This window comes from Poecilia reticulata, unplaced genomic scaffold (assembly GCF_000633615.1).
Source record: "Poecilia reticulata strain Guanapo unplaced genomic scaffold, Guppy_female_1.0+MT scaffold_155, whole genome shotgun sequence".
Taxonomy (NCBI): domain Eukaryota; kingdom Metazoa; phylum Chordata; class Actinopteri; order Cyprinodontiformes; family Poeciliidae; genus Poecilia; species Poecilia reticulata.
The window spans coordinates 360030-376335 of NW_007615016.1; the positions used below are offsets into that span (position 1 = coordinate 360030).

The window sequence follows — 16306 nt, forward strand, 5'->3', positions numbered from 1 at the left end:
ATGATAAATGATGATATTGTTGTTTTGAAACCATTTTCAAGTAACATAATTGTAATTATGTTGTCGATCTTTGAGAGCAGATTCTCAAAGATCGATRAACTTTAAATTCTAGTGARCATTTAACACTGAAACATTTTAAATATCCAACATAAATAAATAAAACACAAACGACAAATAAACTGCACTTAAAAATGTTTAGTTGAGGCCAAAACACCAGACTGGAAACTTTTAACATCCAGTTTTTATTAGAAAAAGAAAAGTGATAAATCATGCAGATGGAAATTATTGAGCTTGTTTTAATTTGTCATATGATTAATKGATTGATTATTGCTTATTGTGACAGGCCCTTTAAAATGCAATCACAGAATCTGAACCAGATCAAACTAAAAATGCTGATGTTTTTATCTTTAATTCAAAATATACATGTTTTTGTACGGTTTTGGATTTATTATTGCTCTGAATGATTTTTTCTTTCTTTCTTTTTTAGTCTGCGTTCTCCAGTTAATGATTAATCGATTAATAAATTAGTTGCTGATTATTTCACTAATCGATTAATCGTTGCAGCCTGAGTCCATCTGCAGCTTTTATCGCCTCTGAAACATTCAGGTGTCTAACAGGTGAAAACCCGTCTGCCGTTTTGTTCCAGGAGACGTGGCAGGAAACGGCCCACAGGCACCAAACAGCTACAACCACGTTGACAACAGAATGGGTACGGCTTCCTCTGCCTGCGACACAAACCACATTCGCCACATTACAGCAGGAAACGTTCAGACATTTTGCTGTTTCTTTYATCTAACCTTTATTACCGTCGATTAAAGGATAACTTGGCTAACTTGGTTTTAGATCTTCTGTGAAGCCAACCAGCTTTTCTACAAAATAATTTACAGTTTTATGAAATGACCAGAGTCTTTTTTTCTTAAACTGCTTTCCCAGTGATAATAGACAGATCAATGTGAGGCATAAGTGTTTTTTCCTCTGCTACTCAGGATTAGACCTGTAAAAATAAAAATTTTTCATAAATCGTCCCAGAGATTATTGCGATATATAATGGTAATGGCATAATAATGCAAGAGCACATTCTCAAACATCAAACTTTAAATTCTCATCWGGATTTCCTCCAAAAACCAGCTGAGCCCGTTGGAAGATACAATGTTTAGCCTGGTGGGGCGCAAATGAAGCCTGGTGGCCCGCCAGGCTGATGAAAGCTTACCACTGGAAGACTCTGTAAATATGCAAAATAAACAAAACAGAAACGGCAAATAAAATGAATTATAAGTAGAGATGTGCCGATCAGGTTTTTTCCTGCCGATACCGATTCCCATGAGGGCCGATCACCGATACCGATCACATAATTATTATTTTTTATCATAAACACTACCGGTTACATTATGTGGRAAAAGGAACCATGAATTCACCTTAATTTAGACAAAAACTTGTTTTTAATAACTTTTTCCAAGAAGAAAACTAAACAAAACAGGCATTGTGCAAATTGTCCTGCTATCAGTAAAACTATCTTTAACAGACTGATAACATATGGAGGCTCTGAAGAGGCTAAATTATGCAAAGAGCCAAAATAAAACCTCTCAACATTGCCAAAACAATTCAAGTATAAAACTTAACATTCAAAGGCAAAAACAGGATCCATTACAATAAACAATCCAGAGTTACTGAATGAAAACTTCCTGTTAGCATGGCGGCTAGTTGATTACTGCTAGTTCTGAGTGGCTGTTTCTGACTGAGCGGAGTAATTATGCAGAACAGGGAGGAGATCGATTATTTTTTAGAGATTATCTGTCTCATGTTAGGACAGCGAAAGTTTTAATACGTATGTAAAATGTATTTTTTAGGTTAGATGCTGCAGCTTTAAGCTGAGGTTCGGTGTGAGAGTCACTACCAGGTGGAGCAGAAGCGGCGCTCCGTCTGTGAAATATTACTACCTGTAGCGTAGCAGCGGTTCAACAGCGAGAGCAGAACCAGCGTCTTACATCGCAGCTCCAAGACTTAAATAGCTTTCCGGGTTATTTGTTTAGCTTTCTGACCGTCATGCTAATCCGGGTGAGTGTTTGTAGCTGTGCTGCTTTACCTGCTATCTGATCCTCCATGTGTCTTTTTTACTGCAGTGAGCCTCGATGTAGCCAAACTCCGTCAAGAATGGCATTGTTTTTATGTCTATTAGCTTMGTTGTGTTGATGCATTTTGACCTGCTTCAATTTTCCGCCGCAACAACCAGATGTCCCCATTCACTCAGTGCGTTATAGTTATAGTTCCACATCGCTTAGGATTTGTTGCTGCGCGTTTTGCGCAGTGTGAAGGAAAGAGGAGACCAGCTGCACAGGCAGGCTGAGAAATGAGATGCAGGTGATCGGCAACAAGAGCCAATGATCGCCGATCATATTCACAGAAATCGGCCAATTATGATCGGTGGCCGATCGATCGGCACACCTCTAATTATGAGGATAAATAAAATTATCCTTAAACAGTTTTAGTTGCAGCCAAAACAACAGACTGAAGAGAAAAGCCATAAATCAAATGGAGATAAATTTATTTATGCGGTTAGTTGATTTATTGTGACGGGTGACTGATCCTCCTGGTCTAAATGTTTTTGTTGTTTACCTCAGCTGGTGCAGCTCCRCCYGGCCGGCATTTGGGCCACTACCCGTCCCTGCCCCCCGGGTACCAGAACACCTCGGCGCCGCCTCCCTCCTCCCTTCACCCGGCGCTCCAAGCCGCCACGCAGCCGTACACTCAGGGSCCTCAGCCGTACCAACAGGTGAGTTCAGGTCATTTTCACGCAGAWCGGCTCTGAAAAGCTAAAAGTGCTGCTGAAGATGGAGCAACTTCAAAAATCCTTTTTATCGTTTCTGTGAAATTTCAAAATGCTACGTAAATCTGGGACAATTTGACAAATTTCAACATGTTGKTGACATCATTATGACTAGATGTCTGAAATAGGGAAGTCACCTAATTAAAGAGATATCTAATTTATTTGGAAATTTCTTTAAAGGAATATTCACTAATCAAAATCCAGATATTGCTTCAGTTAATCATTATTTTCTTTCAAGATGTCGGCAATTTAATTTGCACTGGTTGAACCTWCATATATCTACGGAGGAGGATTAGGGCCATTTGGGGAAAAATTATTCTGTTTTCATCTCAGAATTTACATATTTTACCCTCAAAATTCAGATTTTTCTTATTATTTTTCTTCTCAGAATTTTGACTTTTGGTGTCGGAGTAAAGTCTGACCTGTGAAGTTTATTTTTCAGTGACCCAGTTCCTCTTCCGTATTCCTCCTCTCTAAAATACATGTATAACCTCCAAATGAGAAATAAGTTAAGATATCTAATCGGAACAGAAAGCAAGAAGTCGTAAAAATGCTTCATGATGAGTCATAATTTATTTAAGATGATCAGTAATTAATCGTAGATATTTTTAATTAAAGTCTTCATGCAACTGAATGGTAAATCTGACTTMMTTTATAACAGAATATAATCAGAAATATCAAATATGTATTTTGTCTAGTCAAAATATTGCATATTTTAATTAATATTTTTGGTCAAAGTATTTTCTGATGTTGTCTGGAATGTAAGTGAGGTTGATTTTTGTGTTAAAACTGCTTCCATACTGAGGAATGTTTCTGGAAACCCAATAATATGAATATAAACTGTTTAGTTTTCAGTTTTAGTTTATAGTTTCACCGTCTCCCMGCAGCCTGGCGGYCCCGGCCCCGGTCCGGCCCAGCTGAGCCCGTCGATGGCGGCCATGAGCCTCCAGTCCAGCACGCCGGAGGCTCTGAGAGTGGTCAACCTGCTGCAGGAGAGGAACCTGCTGCCGCCAGCGCCGGTCCCCGCCCCGACGCCCTGCCTCACCCAGGACCTGCAGAAGCTCAACTGCAGCCCAGAGTGAGACGAGACGGACCGCATGCAGCGCCTGCTGCGTTTGCACCTTTGGCTCTGATCGTCCTGTTTGTTCCTCCAGGGTTTTCCGTTGCACGCTGACCAGCATCCCTCAGACCCAGTCTGTGCTGAATAAAGCCAAGCTGCCGCTGGGCCTGCTGCTGCACCCCTTTAAAGACCTCTCGGTAATCCCTGGTCACTTCTGATGCCCACATGCTCAGTCTGGACTCGTCTCTGATGAAACTGGTTTCACTTCTGGCCATGTTTGTTTGCGACGGACAGTTTGGAAGAAAAAGAGGCAGAGCCTTGTTGCAAACTTCAACTTGTTGGCATTTGAAGTGGGGACAATATTCTAACCAGCCTGAACTTAAATATCCTAGGACAAAAATARCTTTTTAGCAAGATAAATGATCTGGTTTTGGGTCAATAATTCCTTAATATTCATGGAAAAATGCACAGTCACAAAACTACTGAAGCATTTTGATTTTAGTTTTACTTTATCAGGTACTTTAAAATAATTAAATGGTGTTTTTTCATATTTTCAGACATTTTGTGAAATAAATTGGATGATTTTTTTTATAAGATGAAGCATGATGAGGTAAAGAAAGCTACAGCTTTAAATATTGATTGGTGAGATATTAACACCACTTATTGAGCTTTTAATGATCAACCATGAGTTTGGGTTGAATAATCTGAAAACAAACTGATGTTTTCACAACTTGGGACAAAACCGAACACAAAGCGACTCATTTGGTTTCTTCTGTTCATATGAATGCAGCAGCTTCCTGTGGTGACGTCCAGCACCATAGTGCGGTGTCGGTCCTGCAGAACCTACATCAACCCGTTTGTTTCTTTTCTGGACCAGAGGAGATGGAAATGCAACTTGTGCTATCGAGTAAATGATGGTAAGGAAATGTCCAGAGTCGCGCTGCTTTTATCTGAGCATTATTCTCAGAAAGGTTCATTTGAATGTGAGACCTTTAATGGATTTCATGTTTTTGTGTTTTAGTCCCAGAAGAGTTTATGTATAACCCGGTCAGCAGGTCGTACGGCGAACCGCACAAAAGACCAGAAGTCCAGAATGCCACTATCGAGTTCATCGCTCCTTCAGAATACATGGCGAGTTAAAATCCCTTTTTATTACTGCATTAGTGATTTCAATAAGCCTGTTTTTACTGAGCGTTTTGCCTCCATGACGGCGACGGTGGCGGCTCAACTTGAGATAAAACGGTTTCAGACAAAACAAAACGAGCACAAAAAGAAAGGAAATGAGATGAATGCAGCTGAGAAAATGTTCAGACATAAAAATTAAAAAATGTAGATAAAAACTCAATAATCAGATTTWAAAAATCCCAAAAGTAAAATCACAAAAAGAAAAATTTAATAAACTAGATGCTAATTCCAATATAAAATAAATTAGATATTTTTATAAAATAAAATAAAACTCAGTTCTGTGGTAGAAATAAAAATCTTTATAAATGCTAAAAAAAAGATCAGAAATATTGAAAAGAGGAATAATAAATAAAATGCATATAAATGACATTTTTTTAATGCATCAATAAAAAATGGAAGTAAAATAATGAAATTATTCTAAAATCTTAACGATTGAGATCCAGAAAAATAGACATAAAATATCAGAAATAAATAAAATCCTGAGTTGGAGATGAAAAATAAAATCAGATGTTAAAATTCTCATAATTGTTTAAAGTAAAATCATAAATATAAGAAAATAATGGAACTAAATGCTGAGGTAGAGATAAAAATATAATTATCCTTAAGTGTTGAAACTAATCATAAATACTTAAAGTGGAAAAATAATCTAAAGCTAAAAAAGCTTTTTAATATAAACCCGGTGGTCGGGGCGGTCCACCGTGTTTTTGTATTAAAAGATGTTAAGTTGACAGGAAATGTAAAAGGGAAAAGATCTCCAGTGAAATGCTATTTAAACCCACAACTCGTCTAAAAACAACACATTTTCACTTCTGTTTAACCCAAATGAAGTCAGCGGCTCCATCAGGGGCCCCATAAACACTAATATTTTAAAACGGATTGTTATGGAAATTTCATTATCAAGGAATGAGAATCTGCTTCAATAAGAGAGATTAATCTTTGTCTTTAAGTTTCTTTATTCGAAGGCAAAAGCGTTCGAAGACCCGTCTCACTGAGCGCAGTCAGTAGAAGAGCCCTGAGCAACACACATCACATCGTTATATAGTCACAGCAAGACAAAGACCCTCCCAAAGTCTGATGTTATCTCTACTGCCAGATGGACCAGASACACCCTGACCCCTCCTCATGARCTATCYCTCACCTCTTGGAGGAGATGATTTTATGGCAGGAAAGAYAGTTGATAAGGATTTCAGGAGGAACTTCTAACACTTCTTTGTCAGTTCATGGGTTCAGCTCARCTACATYCCACACATCAGTCCTTTAAGACAATCATTAGATCAAGCATTTTACCCAAGACGTCTTCAGGTCTCTTCTGCTTTCACGGCTGCGGATACATCTAAACATTGTCTGCAAACTTATTTAATGGACAAACACATCTTGCAGAAATACAAAAACAAAGCAGATATTATCAGTAAATAMATGGTAAAAAGTGTCATCAGTWCCTTCAAGAATGAATTAAGACTGAAAAGAAATTTTCCATTACAAGATGCATACAGCCTGTGTCCAGTTTGAGTGAAAGGAGGCGCGCGATTCGCGCTGAGGTAAAGCAGCGGCAGCGCGCGATTCAAAGCGCAGAGGCGSCAGCTGTGTGATTGRTCCGCACGCTGTCGGGTTTAAATGCATAAACTATAAACCTAACTATTATAAACCTATCCTTTAGGAATAAATCTGCTATGCTAGTGAAATGCTAAGAGGAAAAGACACGCTGGCAGCCTGGCTTTAAAAAAATAAAAAATGTTTCTTTCTAGAAACGTAAACAAGCAACGCTTAGCCTGGCGGCGGGGCTAGTGAAGCATGGCGGGCCGCCAGGCTTATAAACACTGGGGGAAACCCTGAAGGGAATATAATGAAGTGAAAACTCGGCTGTAGAAATAAAAAGTATGAAAAGCAAATTTTAATATTTTATTGAGTTCAATAAACGTCAATGGAAAAGTATCAAATCTGTAACTGACGCACACACACACAAATATATATATTTATTTGTTTTTTTTGTCGATGGCATTTAAAAAAGAAAATTAAACAAAGATAGACAAAGATGTGTATTTTATTCAAGCTGTTAAGGAATCTCAGTTTGCTTGCAGCTGTAATTTGTTGCAGCTTGCTGTCAGTAACTCTCCCTGCCTGCCTCTGCAGCTGCGGCCGCCGCAGCCGGCCGTCTACCTGTTCGTCCTGGACGTGTCCCACAACGCCGTGGAGACGGGTTACCTGAGCGTCTTCTGCCAGTCGCTGCTGGACAACATCAGCGCGTACGTACCGAGCAGAAGAAAGTCTTTGATTCAAAGGGCAAACCGGAGTAAAGCTTTGCTTCTGCGCCTCAGGCTTCCTGGAGACTCGCGGACCAAGGTGGGCTTCATCACCTTCGACAGCACCATCCACTTCTACAACCTGCAGGAGGGCCTTTCCCAGCCGCAGATGCTCATCGTCTCCGACATCGAAGGTGAGCCGCGTCCGGAGCGCCACGGCTGGACGGACGGCTTCTGCATTTCTGCTCTTATTGAAACTATAACGTTTGATCCACAGATATCTTTCTACCAACACCAGACAGCCTTCTAGTAAACCTTAACGAATGCAAGGAGGTAAGCGYTTTGTTTCATCGGTCAGYCGTGTTTTGACTGGGCAGAAAAATAAAACCTCATATTGTTTTATTACCTGGTTTATTTCTTGCTTTCGTTAAGAAATGATGGAAAATATTTTCAAAAGTGGCTTTTATTTCCATCCTCGACAGAATATGAGGTCATTTTTAGTTACAGAAATAAAGAGGCAATTTCAACAGARTAGMAAGTAATTTTAGTGAGAAAAATGTTGATATTTCTCTGGTCCTAGTGTTTTACTTTACCATGTGGMTGTTTCTGCTCCAGCTTGTGCAGGATCTGCTGAAGAGTCTGCCAAACCTATTTGAGAAGACGATGGAGACGCAGTCRGCTCTGGGCTCGGCTCTTCAGGCCGCCTTCAAGCTGCTGTCTCCCACCGGAGGGCGGATGTCCGTCTTCCAGACGCAGCTGCCCAACCTGGGCGTGGGGGCGCTGCAGTCCAGAGAGGACCCCAACCAGAGAGCGTCTGCCAAGGTACAGGCTGGGGGGGGAACTCTGTAGATCCTAGATGTGTTGATCCCTGCATGTTGTTGTTTATGTCTGGACGTTTCACACATGCGCCCAACGCTGGAGGGTGAAAAGTCGATTCTTCTGTCCCTTTTTATCTCTGCCCACATCAGGTGTTCATTTAAGAGCTAACACGTTGGCAAGCAGCTTTTTGCCCTTCAGCAGGAAGCTGGGGGCAGATCTGGCATGATGTCACGTTGCTACAATTGAATAAATAAATTAGCTTAATGGAAACACAACAGGTTTTTGTGGTTTTTCAGCCATATTGAATTTAGTGCCTTTTCTAAAACTGAGAAACTTGTAAAAATAGCTGACTGGCTGGTATTTTTGTTCTGGTTTTCCTGCCAGGACGTCCAGCATTTATCCCCAGCAACAGATTTCTACAAGAAGCTGGCCCTGGACTGCTCCGGCCAGCAGGTGGCAGTGGACCTGTTTCTGCTCAGCGCTCAGTACTGTGACCTGGCGACGCTTGGTGAGGAAAACCACAAGCACACTGAAGCTGCAGCGTTAACCCTGAGTTTAAACGTTTCCTGCTGCTGCCCGTTTCTCAGGATGCATATCCAGATACTCGGCAGGGAGCGTTTATTACTACCCCTCCTACCACCATCAGCACAACCCGGCTCAGGTGGAGCGCTTCCAGAGGGACCTGAAGAGATACTTAACGCGAAAAATCGGCTTTGAGGCCGTCATGAGAATACGATGCACCAAAGGTCAGGAAATCTCCCAGCTTTTTATTTCATTCTGCACTTTAAAATCCCTAATTTAGCAGCTTAACGGCTGAAACAATTAATTAAAGCAATGGAGATTATTGAAATCGTCAGCCAATTAATCAATCAGATGCCCCCAAACAGAACAACACACTCAGATAGTTTAATTAACTTAAAACTGTTTAAAAATTTAATACATTTTGCATTTCAGATTTTAAAAAAACTGTAAATATGTCTTCAAATTATTTAGACTTTATTAATCCAGAAAATAATCAACAGATAGTTGGCGGTATTATTTTTTTAGCTGCAGATGCATCTTCTGCTAATTTTTATTATTCAGAAAAGTAGTTGAATTATTTGCTAATTTGCATATTTTGTTCCATCTTTAATATTGTGTAAAAATATGCTTGTATGATAAATGTAAAATCTGCACAATCTGCAGTTATTTATACGATTAATCGATTACTAATCATTAGCTGCAGCCCAGTAATTTCCTGCAGTGTAATTTGGGTTGTTTTGAACATTTTAAAGTGTAGTTTTTCTGTTTTTCTTCTAATTCTTGTAAAGAGCTGAACAAATAAAGCTTGTTGTTGTTCTTCTCCCTGCAGGATTGTCCATCCACACGTTCCACGGAAACTTCTTTGTGCGTTCCACGGATCTGCTGTCCCTCCCCAACGTCAACCCGGACGCCGGCTTCGCCGTCCAGATGTCCATTGAGGAAAACCTGGACGACATGCAGGTCGTCTCCTTCCAGGCTGCTCTGCTTTACACCTCCAGCAAAGGTTGGAGAACAAGCTCTTATTTTGAAAGTCAAACTCCCAATTTTTTTTCTCCTGTTTTTGTGAAACAAAATGTCTTCCCTTCACAGGAGAGAGGAGGATTCGGGTTCACACCATGTGCCTCCCGGTGGTCAGTTCTCTGTCGGATGTGTTTGCTGGAGCGGACGTTCAGGCCATCACTGGGCTGCTGGCCTGCATGGGTACGCACTCCTCCAAGCTGCGCAGACGCTGAATTCACGATGTTATTCCTCTCCTCTGAATCCGCCACAGATATCGACTCCCTTCACGCAACAAACTGTTTATTTTTCTACCTTAACTAAACATAAAGCAGTACGTTAAGGCAGTGTTTGGCCGCCAGGGGGCGCCAGAGAGCCTCCAAGCTGGATGAAGTACATTTTTAAATCTCAACATTTATATTAAAAAAATAAATGTTTTTGTTTTTCCATCATTATTATAAATACAAGTTAAAATAATTTATCGAAGATGCAGACAGAAGACAGAAAAAACTCTTATTGTCTCAGAAAAGAAATTTAGGATGTAAAATGTTTTGATCCTGAAGCTGGAAACGGAAAAGTTTCAGACAAGAAGAAGAAAGAAAGACCCGTCCAGCTGTGGAGGAAAATATTTAAATCAAATTTGATGCCATTAATATAAAAATATAACTGCATGGTTGTTTTTTTTATCAAGAGAGGATGTGGTGGAAATTATATCTAAAATATTCAACATCAGATCAATAACATTTATAATATTTACCTGATAAAATATTTCCACTGGAAATCAAAAGGTATGAAGCAACATTTATGCCTAATTGCTATAATAATTATTGAATAGTAAATAAAGTGAATAAAAATGTAAACCTTTGTGTCTTTCCATGCTGAGCAGCCTGAAGTTGGCTGAGTGGCATCTTGGTGCTGCTGCACTGAGACACAAACGTGGTTCTCTGTTTGTCTGACCATGGAGAATAAACTTAGTCCCGTTTATTTATAGCGTCACAATTACTCACCAGATCAAACCGGATGAGATTATTTAGAGAAGAAATAAAATAATTTAATTAAAATCCGGAGGACGGCAGAGTACAGTCCCGCTCTCTCCAAGCTGAAAACTCCATGGGAAAGTTTCTTCCAGAAAATATTTCATGGAAACCCCCGTCTGCGTTTCCTGACGTCTGTGTCTCCGTTTCCAGCGGTGGACCGCTCTGTGACGTCCAGCCTGAGCGACGCCAGAGACGCCATGACCAACGCCGCCATCGACTCGCTGTCCTCGTACCGGCAGTCTGCGCTGACCATCCAGCAGCCCGGCCTGCTGGCTCCGGCCTGCCTGCGCCTCTTCCCGCTCTACATCCTGGCTCTGCTCAAACAGGTACCACTTCCCCCGCAGCTCTGCAGTGTTGGCACCACCTTTCAGAACCTCCAACATCAGAAGAAGGGATTTTTATTTACGTCTGGCCAGAGATGAAGAGTCGATTCGCTCCTTATCTCCTTTGCTGAAACACGTTAGATTGTGGAACCGAGTTCCTCTGTAGCTTCGCCTGAGCAGCTCTTCAGCTGAACGTTTCGTTTGGATTCATCCGCCTGCACGTTTCTGTGTTCACACAAGTTTACATATCCGTGTAATCTGCTTCACTTCAAGCAGCCTCAGCACGTAAAACGCATAAAAACTCCCAGTGCGATAAATTACGTCAGTAAAAAGTGACGAAGGCAATTAAAGAGGAAATTTAAGCACACCAATGTTACATACCAGATTGATTAAACCACCTGTCTTGACCTAAAAGCCTTTCTGCTGTCAGGCATTCAGCTTCTATGCTCCACGAATCTGGAACAAACCTCCAGAAAACTGTCAAGCAACCGAAACACTGACTTCCTCTACATCCAGGGTACAAACCGGCTCCTGTGGATTTAAAACATAATCAGCATTTATGGTTTTAATGCTGCTCTTCTAAATGTAACGCTTGTTCATTTGTTGACTGTTTTCTCTAGAACTTTGTAGTTTTGTGTTTTTAAAGCAGCTTAAACCTCCTGAAATCAGAGCAGGTTGATCTGTAATATTAATCTGTTCCCTGCAGAAAGCCTTCAGAACCGGAACCAGCACCCGGCTGGATGAGCGAGTGTTCGCCATGTACCAGCTGAAGTACCAGCCGCTGGCGTTCGCCATGCTGATGATCCACCCGGCTCTGTACCGCCTGGACGACCTGAGCGACGAGGTGCGGCTCAGGAAGCCCAACATCTTTAACTCGCCGCGTGTTTTTATGTTCACCTGGTTTCCGTCGTCCGCAGGGAGCGCTGAACATCAGCGAGCGGACGATCCCCCAGCCCAGAGTCCTGCAGCTGTCGGTGGAGAAGCTCAGCCGGGAGGGAGCGTTCCTCATGGACGCCGGGCTGGTGCGTTCACAGGGACGGAGAAACGTTCCTGTTGAACCGGGTCAAAGCCGTAACGCCTGTGTCTTTGATCCAGGTCATGTATCTTTGGATCGGACGAAACTGCCACCAGAACTTCCTCTCTCAAGTCCTGGGAGTTTCCAGCTACGCTGCCGTTCCGGAGAAGCTGGTAGAAAAAACAGCATTAATGATAATGCAGCTACTTTTAATTAGGGCAGCAGCAGGTTTACTGCACTGCAAAAACACAAATATTACCATGTAAATTTAGTTTAGTTTGTAGAGAAAATATCTGAGATACATTTGAAATAAGACAAAACTAACTTACCAGCAACTATTCAGCAAGATATGTTAGTTTAAGTCAGTGGTGTCAAACTCATTTTTATTTTGGGCCAATCAAAAATCTGAATGTTCTTAAAGGGCCGGTTGCACCAGAATCTATTGATAAAACCAATAAAACTGTTAAAATATCAATAAATAGCTGTTCCTCTGGGATTTGTGATTATTTTAGTGTTTATTTTTGCAATCAAAATGACAGATTTTGTGGTGAATATTAAGAAATATTTGTAATCATTATTTTTTTTACAATATTTACGCTAATGTATGATGTCAAATGTGACTATCACTCGTCGTNAATCTATTGATAAAACCAATAAAACTGTTAAAATATCAATAAATAGCTGTTCCTCTGGGATTTGTGATTATTTTAGTGTTTATTTTTGCAATCAAAATGACAGATTTTGTGGTGAATATTAAGAAATATTTGTAATCGTTATTCTTTTACAATATTTACACTAATGTATGATGTCAAATGTGACTCTATCACTCGTATCAGTTACAGATTCAACGTTTTTGACCAATTTTGAGAAAATTAGCAGTAAAATCAGGAAAAAATKTGGAAATKTGTTGATTTTGTGTGATTTTTGCAGATTTGTGAAAAACTGGAAGGATTTATTGATGTAATTTGGAGTCCAGAGGGCCACATAAAAAGCTGCGGCGGGCCAGATTTGGCCCCCGGGCCTTGAGTTTGACACCTGTGGTTTAAGTCAATAAATCCTGATATGAAAAGCTTTAGTTCCACTGCCAGATTATTTTAGTCGTAACACATTTTGCATGTTATAAGTGGAATAATCTGCCGGTGGAACTGAAGCTTTTCATATCAGGATTTAGGATTCATTGACTTGAATAAAGCTAATATTTCTTGCTGAATCGTCGCTGTTAGTTTTTGCTCTACAAACTAAACGATAAATATCTGGTGAAGTTTTCCAGCTGTTGGAAAAAGAAACTATTGTAAAATAATTTCTCGTCTCGATGAATCAAAGCTCTCCTCCTCCCCACCAATCCTTCCCTCCTCTGTCTCCTTGCTTTCTGTCCTTCCTTCATTCTTCCCTTCATCTTTCCTTCTGTTTTTCTGGATCTACCGTCACTTTTCTTCATTCACATCTCGTCATTTCACCTTTCTCTGCTTTTCATTTCCTCTTTCCTTCCTTGTGTCCTCCTTTGTTTCCTTTCCTCCTTCCACCCGTTCATCCATGTTTCCCTCCTTTTTCATCTTTAGTTTCTGGAACACTGAGGCCTGCCTGGTGTGCAAATGTTCACTAAACATCAGCAGGTCTCTGCTGATTTAACACCAAGTTAAACTGTTCCTGTTTCAGCCGAGTGGCTGGTCTGCTGCTGTAACTCGGTTTGATCTTTTGCGTTATTTTGAAAGGTTTGTTGCTCTCCTCTGCAGTCTCTCCTTCCAGAGCTGGACACTGCAGAGTCCCAGAGAACCAGAGCGTTCGTCAGCTGGCTCAGGGATCAGCGGCCGTTCTTCCCCTCCCTCCACATCATCAGGTGGGTTTAAGATGATTCAAAACAAACTCTCTGTTTTTATTAATAAAGTCTCTGTTGTTCAAACTCTACAGTTATTGGGGGAAACTTTGACTGGGCCGTCCCAGTCAGACATTTTAGGCATGAATTTGAAAACATTTTAGTTTGTTTTTTAAGTCTTCACCCAGGGTGAAATTAAAAATACAACTTCAGTCAGTTTTAAAAATAAGAACTGACTTTTAAATGTGTATGAGTTTCACACAGAATTATGCAAAACTAGACTCTGCATTGTCACTGACGTTTGGCTCGACTGGTTCAGAGAACAAACCTGCAGCCGTAACTGAACAAAGGCTGCAGAAAGATTTATAATCTGGCAAAAAATGAATCTGATGGAAAAGGAGCCAGTAAACAGCCAAAATGTCTCTGATCTTTAATCCAAGATGGCCGACTTCCTGTTTGGCTCATGTGCAAGAGGCTTTTCTGCAGGTCTTATATTTCTACGGCTGTAAAAACAATCACTCTTCTGCATTAAATTAAATTATATACGGAGTATGTTGAATGCCAGAAAACATTTTTACACATTTTTTTGTGTTTTAATCATTTAATTTGAGAGGAAGTAACAATTTGTTTAGTGTAAATGGCTCAATGACTTTCTGGTCTTCTTACATGTTTTTCACTAAATAGTTTTAATTTTTTGTTAAATTAGTGTCTTGGTGTCAGATGTTTCGAAACATAAAATTGTTATATTTTAGTTTACCAAGTTTAGTAGAAAGTGGAATACTATCAAAATATTTGAATAAGAATAATAAATGATATCATGTAACAGTGAACTTGTTTTGTCTCCAAAGTGTGGCGTTTGAGTTTTATTGTGGAAAAGTTTAAGAAGGAATAGACGTTTCTTGTTTTTAAAATGAAAGCTTGATAATAACCCTTTAAATGTTTTGTTGGATGAAAGCAGCTCTGAGCAGGAATGTTGTTAATTTTCTGCTCAGGGACGAGAGCCAGCTGAAGCCTCACTTCCTGCAGAACATGATCGAAGACCGGACGGAGTCGGCTCTGTCCTACTACGAGTTCCTGCTCCACCTGCAGCAGCAAATCTCCAAATAATCAGCAGCAGCGGCAGAGAAAGGACGTTCACTGTGTGTGTGTGTGTGTGTGTGTGTGTGTGTGTGTGTGTGTGTGTGTGTGTGTGTGGGGCAGTAAGGGGCAGCGCTCTACACACCCTCCAGCTGCGATCCGCCATCACCTCTAGAAAAACCTGAGCAGGAACGTCGGATCAGAATCTGTCGGTCGGACGGAGGAACTGGATTCTGTCGTTTCTCCGGCCGGCTGAGTCGGCGTTGGAGGCAGCAGCTGGACGTCCATGTTGATCATAATGGCGTTTATGGGATGAATCAGTGTTTCTTTTCCTCATAGAACAATGCTGTCAAGCCGAGGTGTCGGTCAGATGCAGAACAGGCGGTCTCTAGTGTTTCTGCTCAAAAAGCACATTTTGTCTTCACTAACAAATCAAACTCGTCTTCATGTGAGAGCATCTGCTTAGTGGGCTGAGCGTCGGCCATCTTAATGTTCCTGAAGGAGAGTGTGTGTTTCTTTTTCCGTTTTTAGTCATTATAATTGTTGAACAAAGCATAGACTCTAAAGCTGGAGGCGGACGGACGGACGGACACGGCGGGCTCTGCTGCCTGGAATGTGCCGACTCGGCGGCGGGGAAAAGGTCCGGTCGGTCAGATCTGTCCTCCAGAAACTCGTCCGCCATCTTTTCTCTCTGGACTTTTCAGAACACCTCTACGACTTCGCTGTTCTGTTTTTCTTTATTTTCTGACTCCTGTTTAATTTATGAGACTCCCAATCTGATTAAATTCTATAATTGCCTTGTATGGGAACTCACTTTTTATTATTAAACCTCTGTTTAAATACTGACTCTATATATAAAATATTTTAATATAATAGGATATGGGAAATCTTTAACACAGGCGTGACGAAGCCATTCTGATCTTTTAATCCTGCTTATTGATACTTGTATATTGAACATTATGTAAAGGAGAAGAAATGCTGATGATTTTAGTATAAATAAGTTGAAATGCTAAGAAAATAAACAGTTTGGGACTTTTTACATGTAGTTTGTGTTTTAGTTGGTCAATTATGTTTATTTTGGAGTTACGAGTTTCAGGCTCATTGAAATGGAGTTTATATGCCATCTTAGATTATCTTAAGTTATAAAAAATACAATATAAATAGCTTTGAATTTAAAGATGCTCATGTCAGATTAAACCAGAGTTTCAGATCGCTGATGTGGGTTTGGGTTCCTGCAGAACCTGAATGAATGCTTCCTGAGTAACTACTCTCCAATGATTCAATATGGTGAGTAAATAACAGGACATTAGGTTTTCTGGTGAGCAGTAAATGCAGATTCATGTATTTATTCTCCATTTCCTGGGAATTATGAAGCTTCTAGAGACGAGAATAATC

General features: G+C 40.5%; 1 protein-coding gene across 1 annotated transcript in view; it reads left to right on the plus strand.

The window, feature by feature from the left end:
- Positions 1–15950, plus strand: part of sec24a (SEC24 homolog A, COPII coat complex component) — a 29157-nt gene extending 13207 nt beyond the window's left edge. Inside the window, exons 5-24 of the mRNA XM_008401942.2 lie at positions 647–709; positions 2619–2770; positions 3712–3902; positions 3979–4081; positions 4675–4801; positions 4906–5015; positions 7200–7312; positions 7385–7503; positions 7587–7642; positions 7925–8131; positions 8513–8636; positions 8716–8874; positions 9480–9653; positions 9740–9850; positions 10834–11009; positions 11713–11850; positions 11924–12028; positions 12102–12194; positions 13755–13858; positions 14827–15950. Coding sequence (XP_008400164.2) covers positions 647–709; positions 2619–2770; positions 3712–3902; positions 3979–4081; positions 4675–4801; positions 4906–5015; positions 7200–7312; positions 7385–7503; positions 7587–7642; positions 7925–8131; positions 8513–8636; positions 8716–8874; positions 9480–9653; positions 9740–9850; positions 10834–11009; positions 11713–11850; positions 11924–12028; positions 12102–12194; positions 13755–13858; positions 14827–14941 — 2540 coding nt within the window. The 3' untranslated portion in view covers positions 14942–15950. The remainder of the gene's footprint in view (positions 1–646; positions 710–2618; positions 2771–3711; positions 3903–3978; positions 4082–4674; positions 4802–4905; positions 5016–7199; positions 7313–7384; positions 7504–7586; positions 7643–7924; positions 8132–8512; positions 8637–8715; positions 8875–9479; positions 9654–9739; positions 9851–10833; positions 11010–11712; positions 11851–11923; positions 12029–12101; positions 12195–13754; positions 13859–14826) is intronic.
- Positions 15951–16306: the final 356 nt, after the last annotated feature.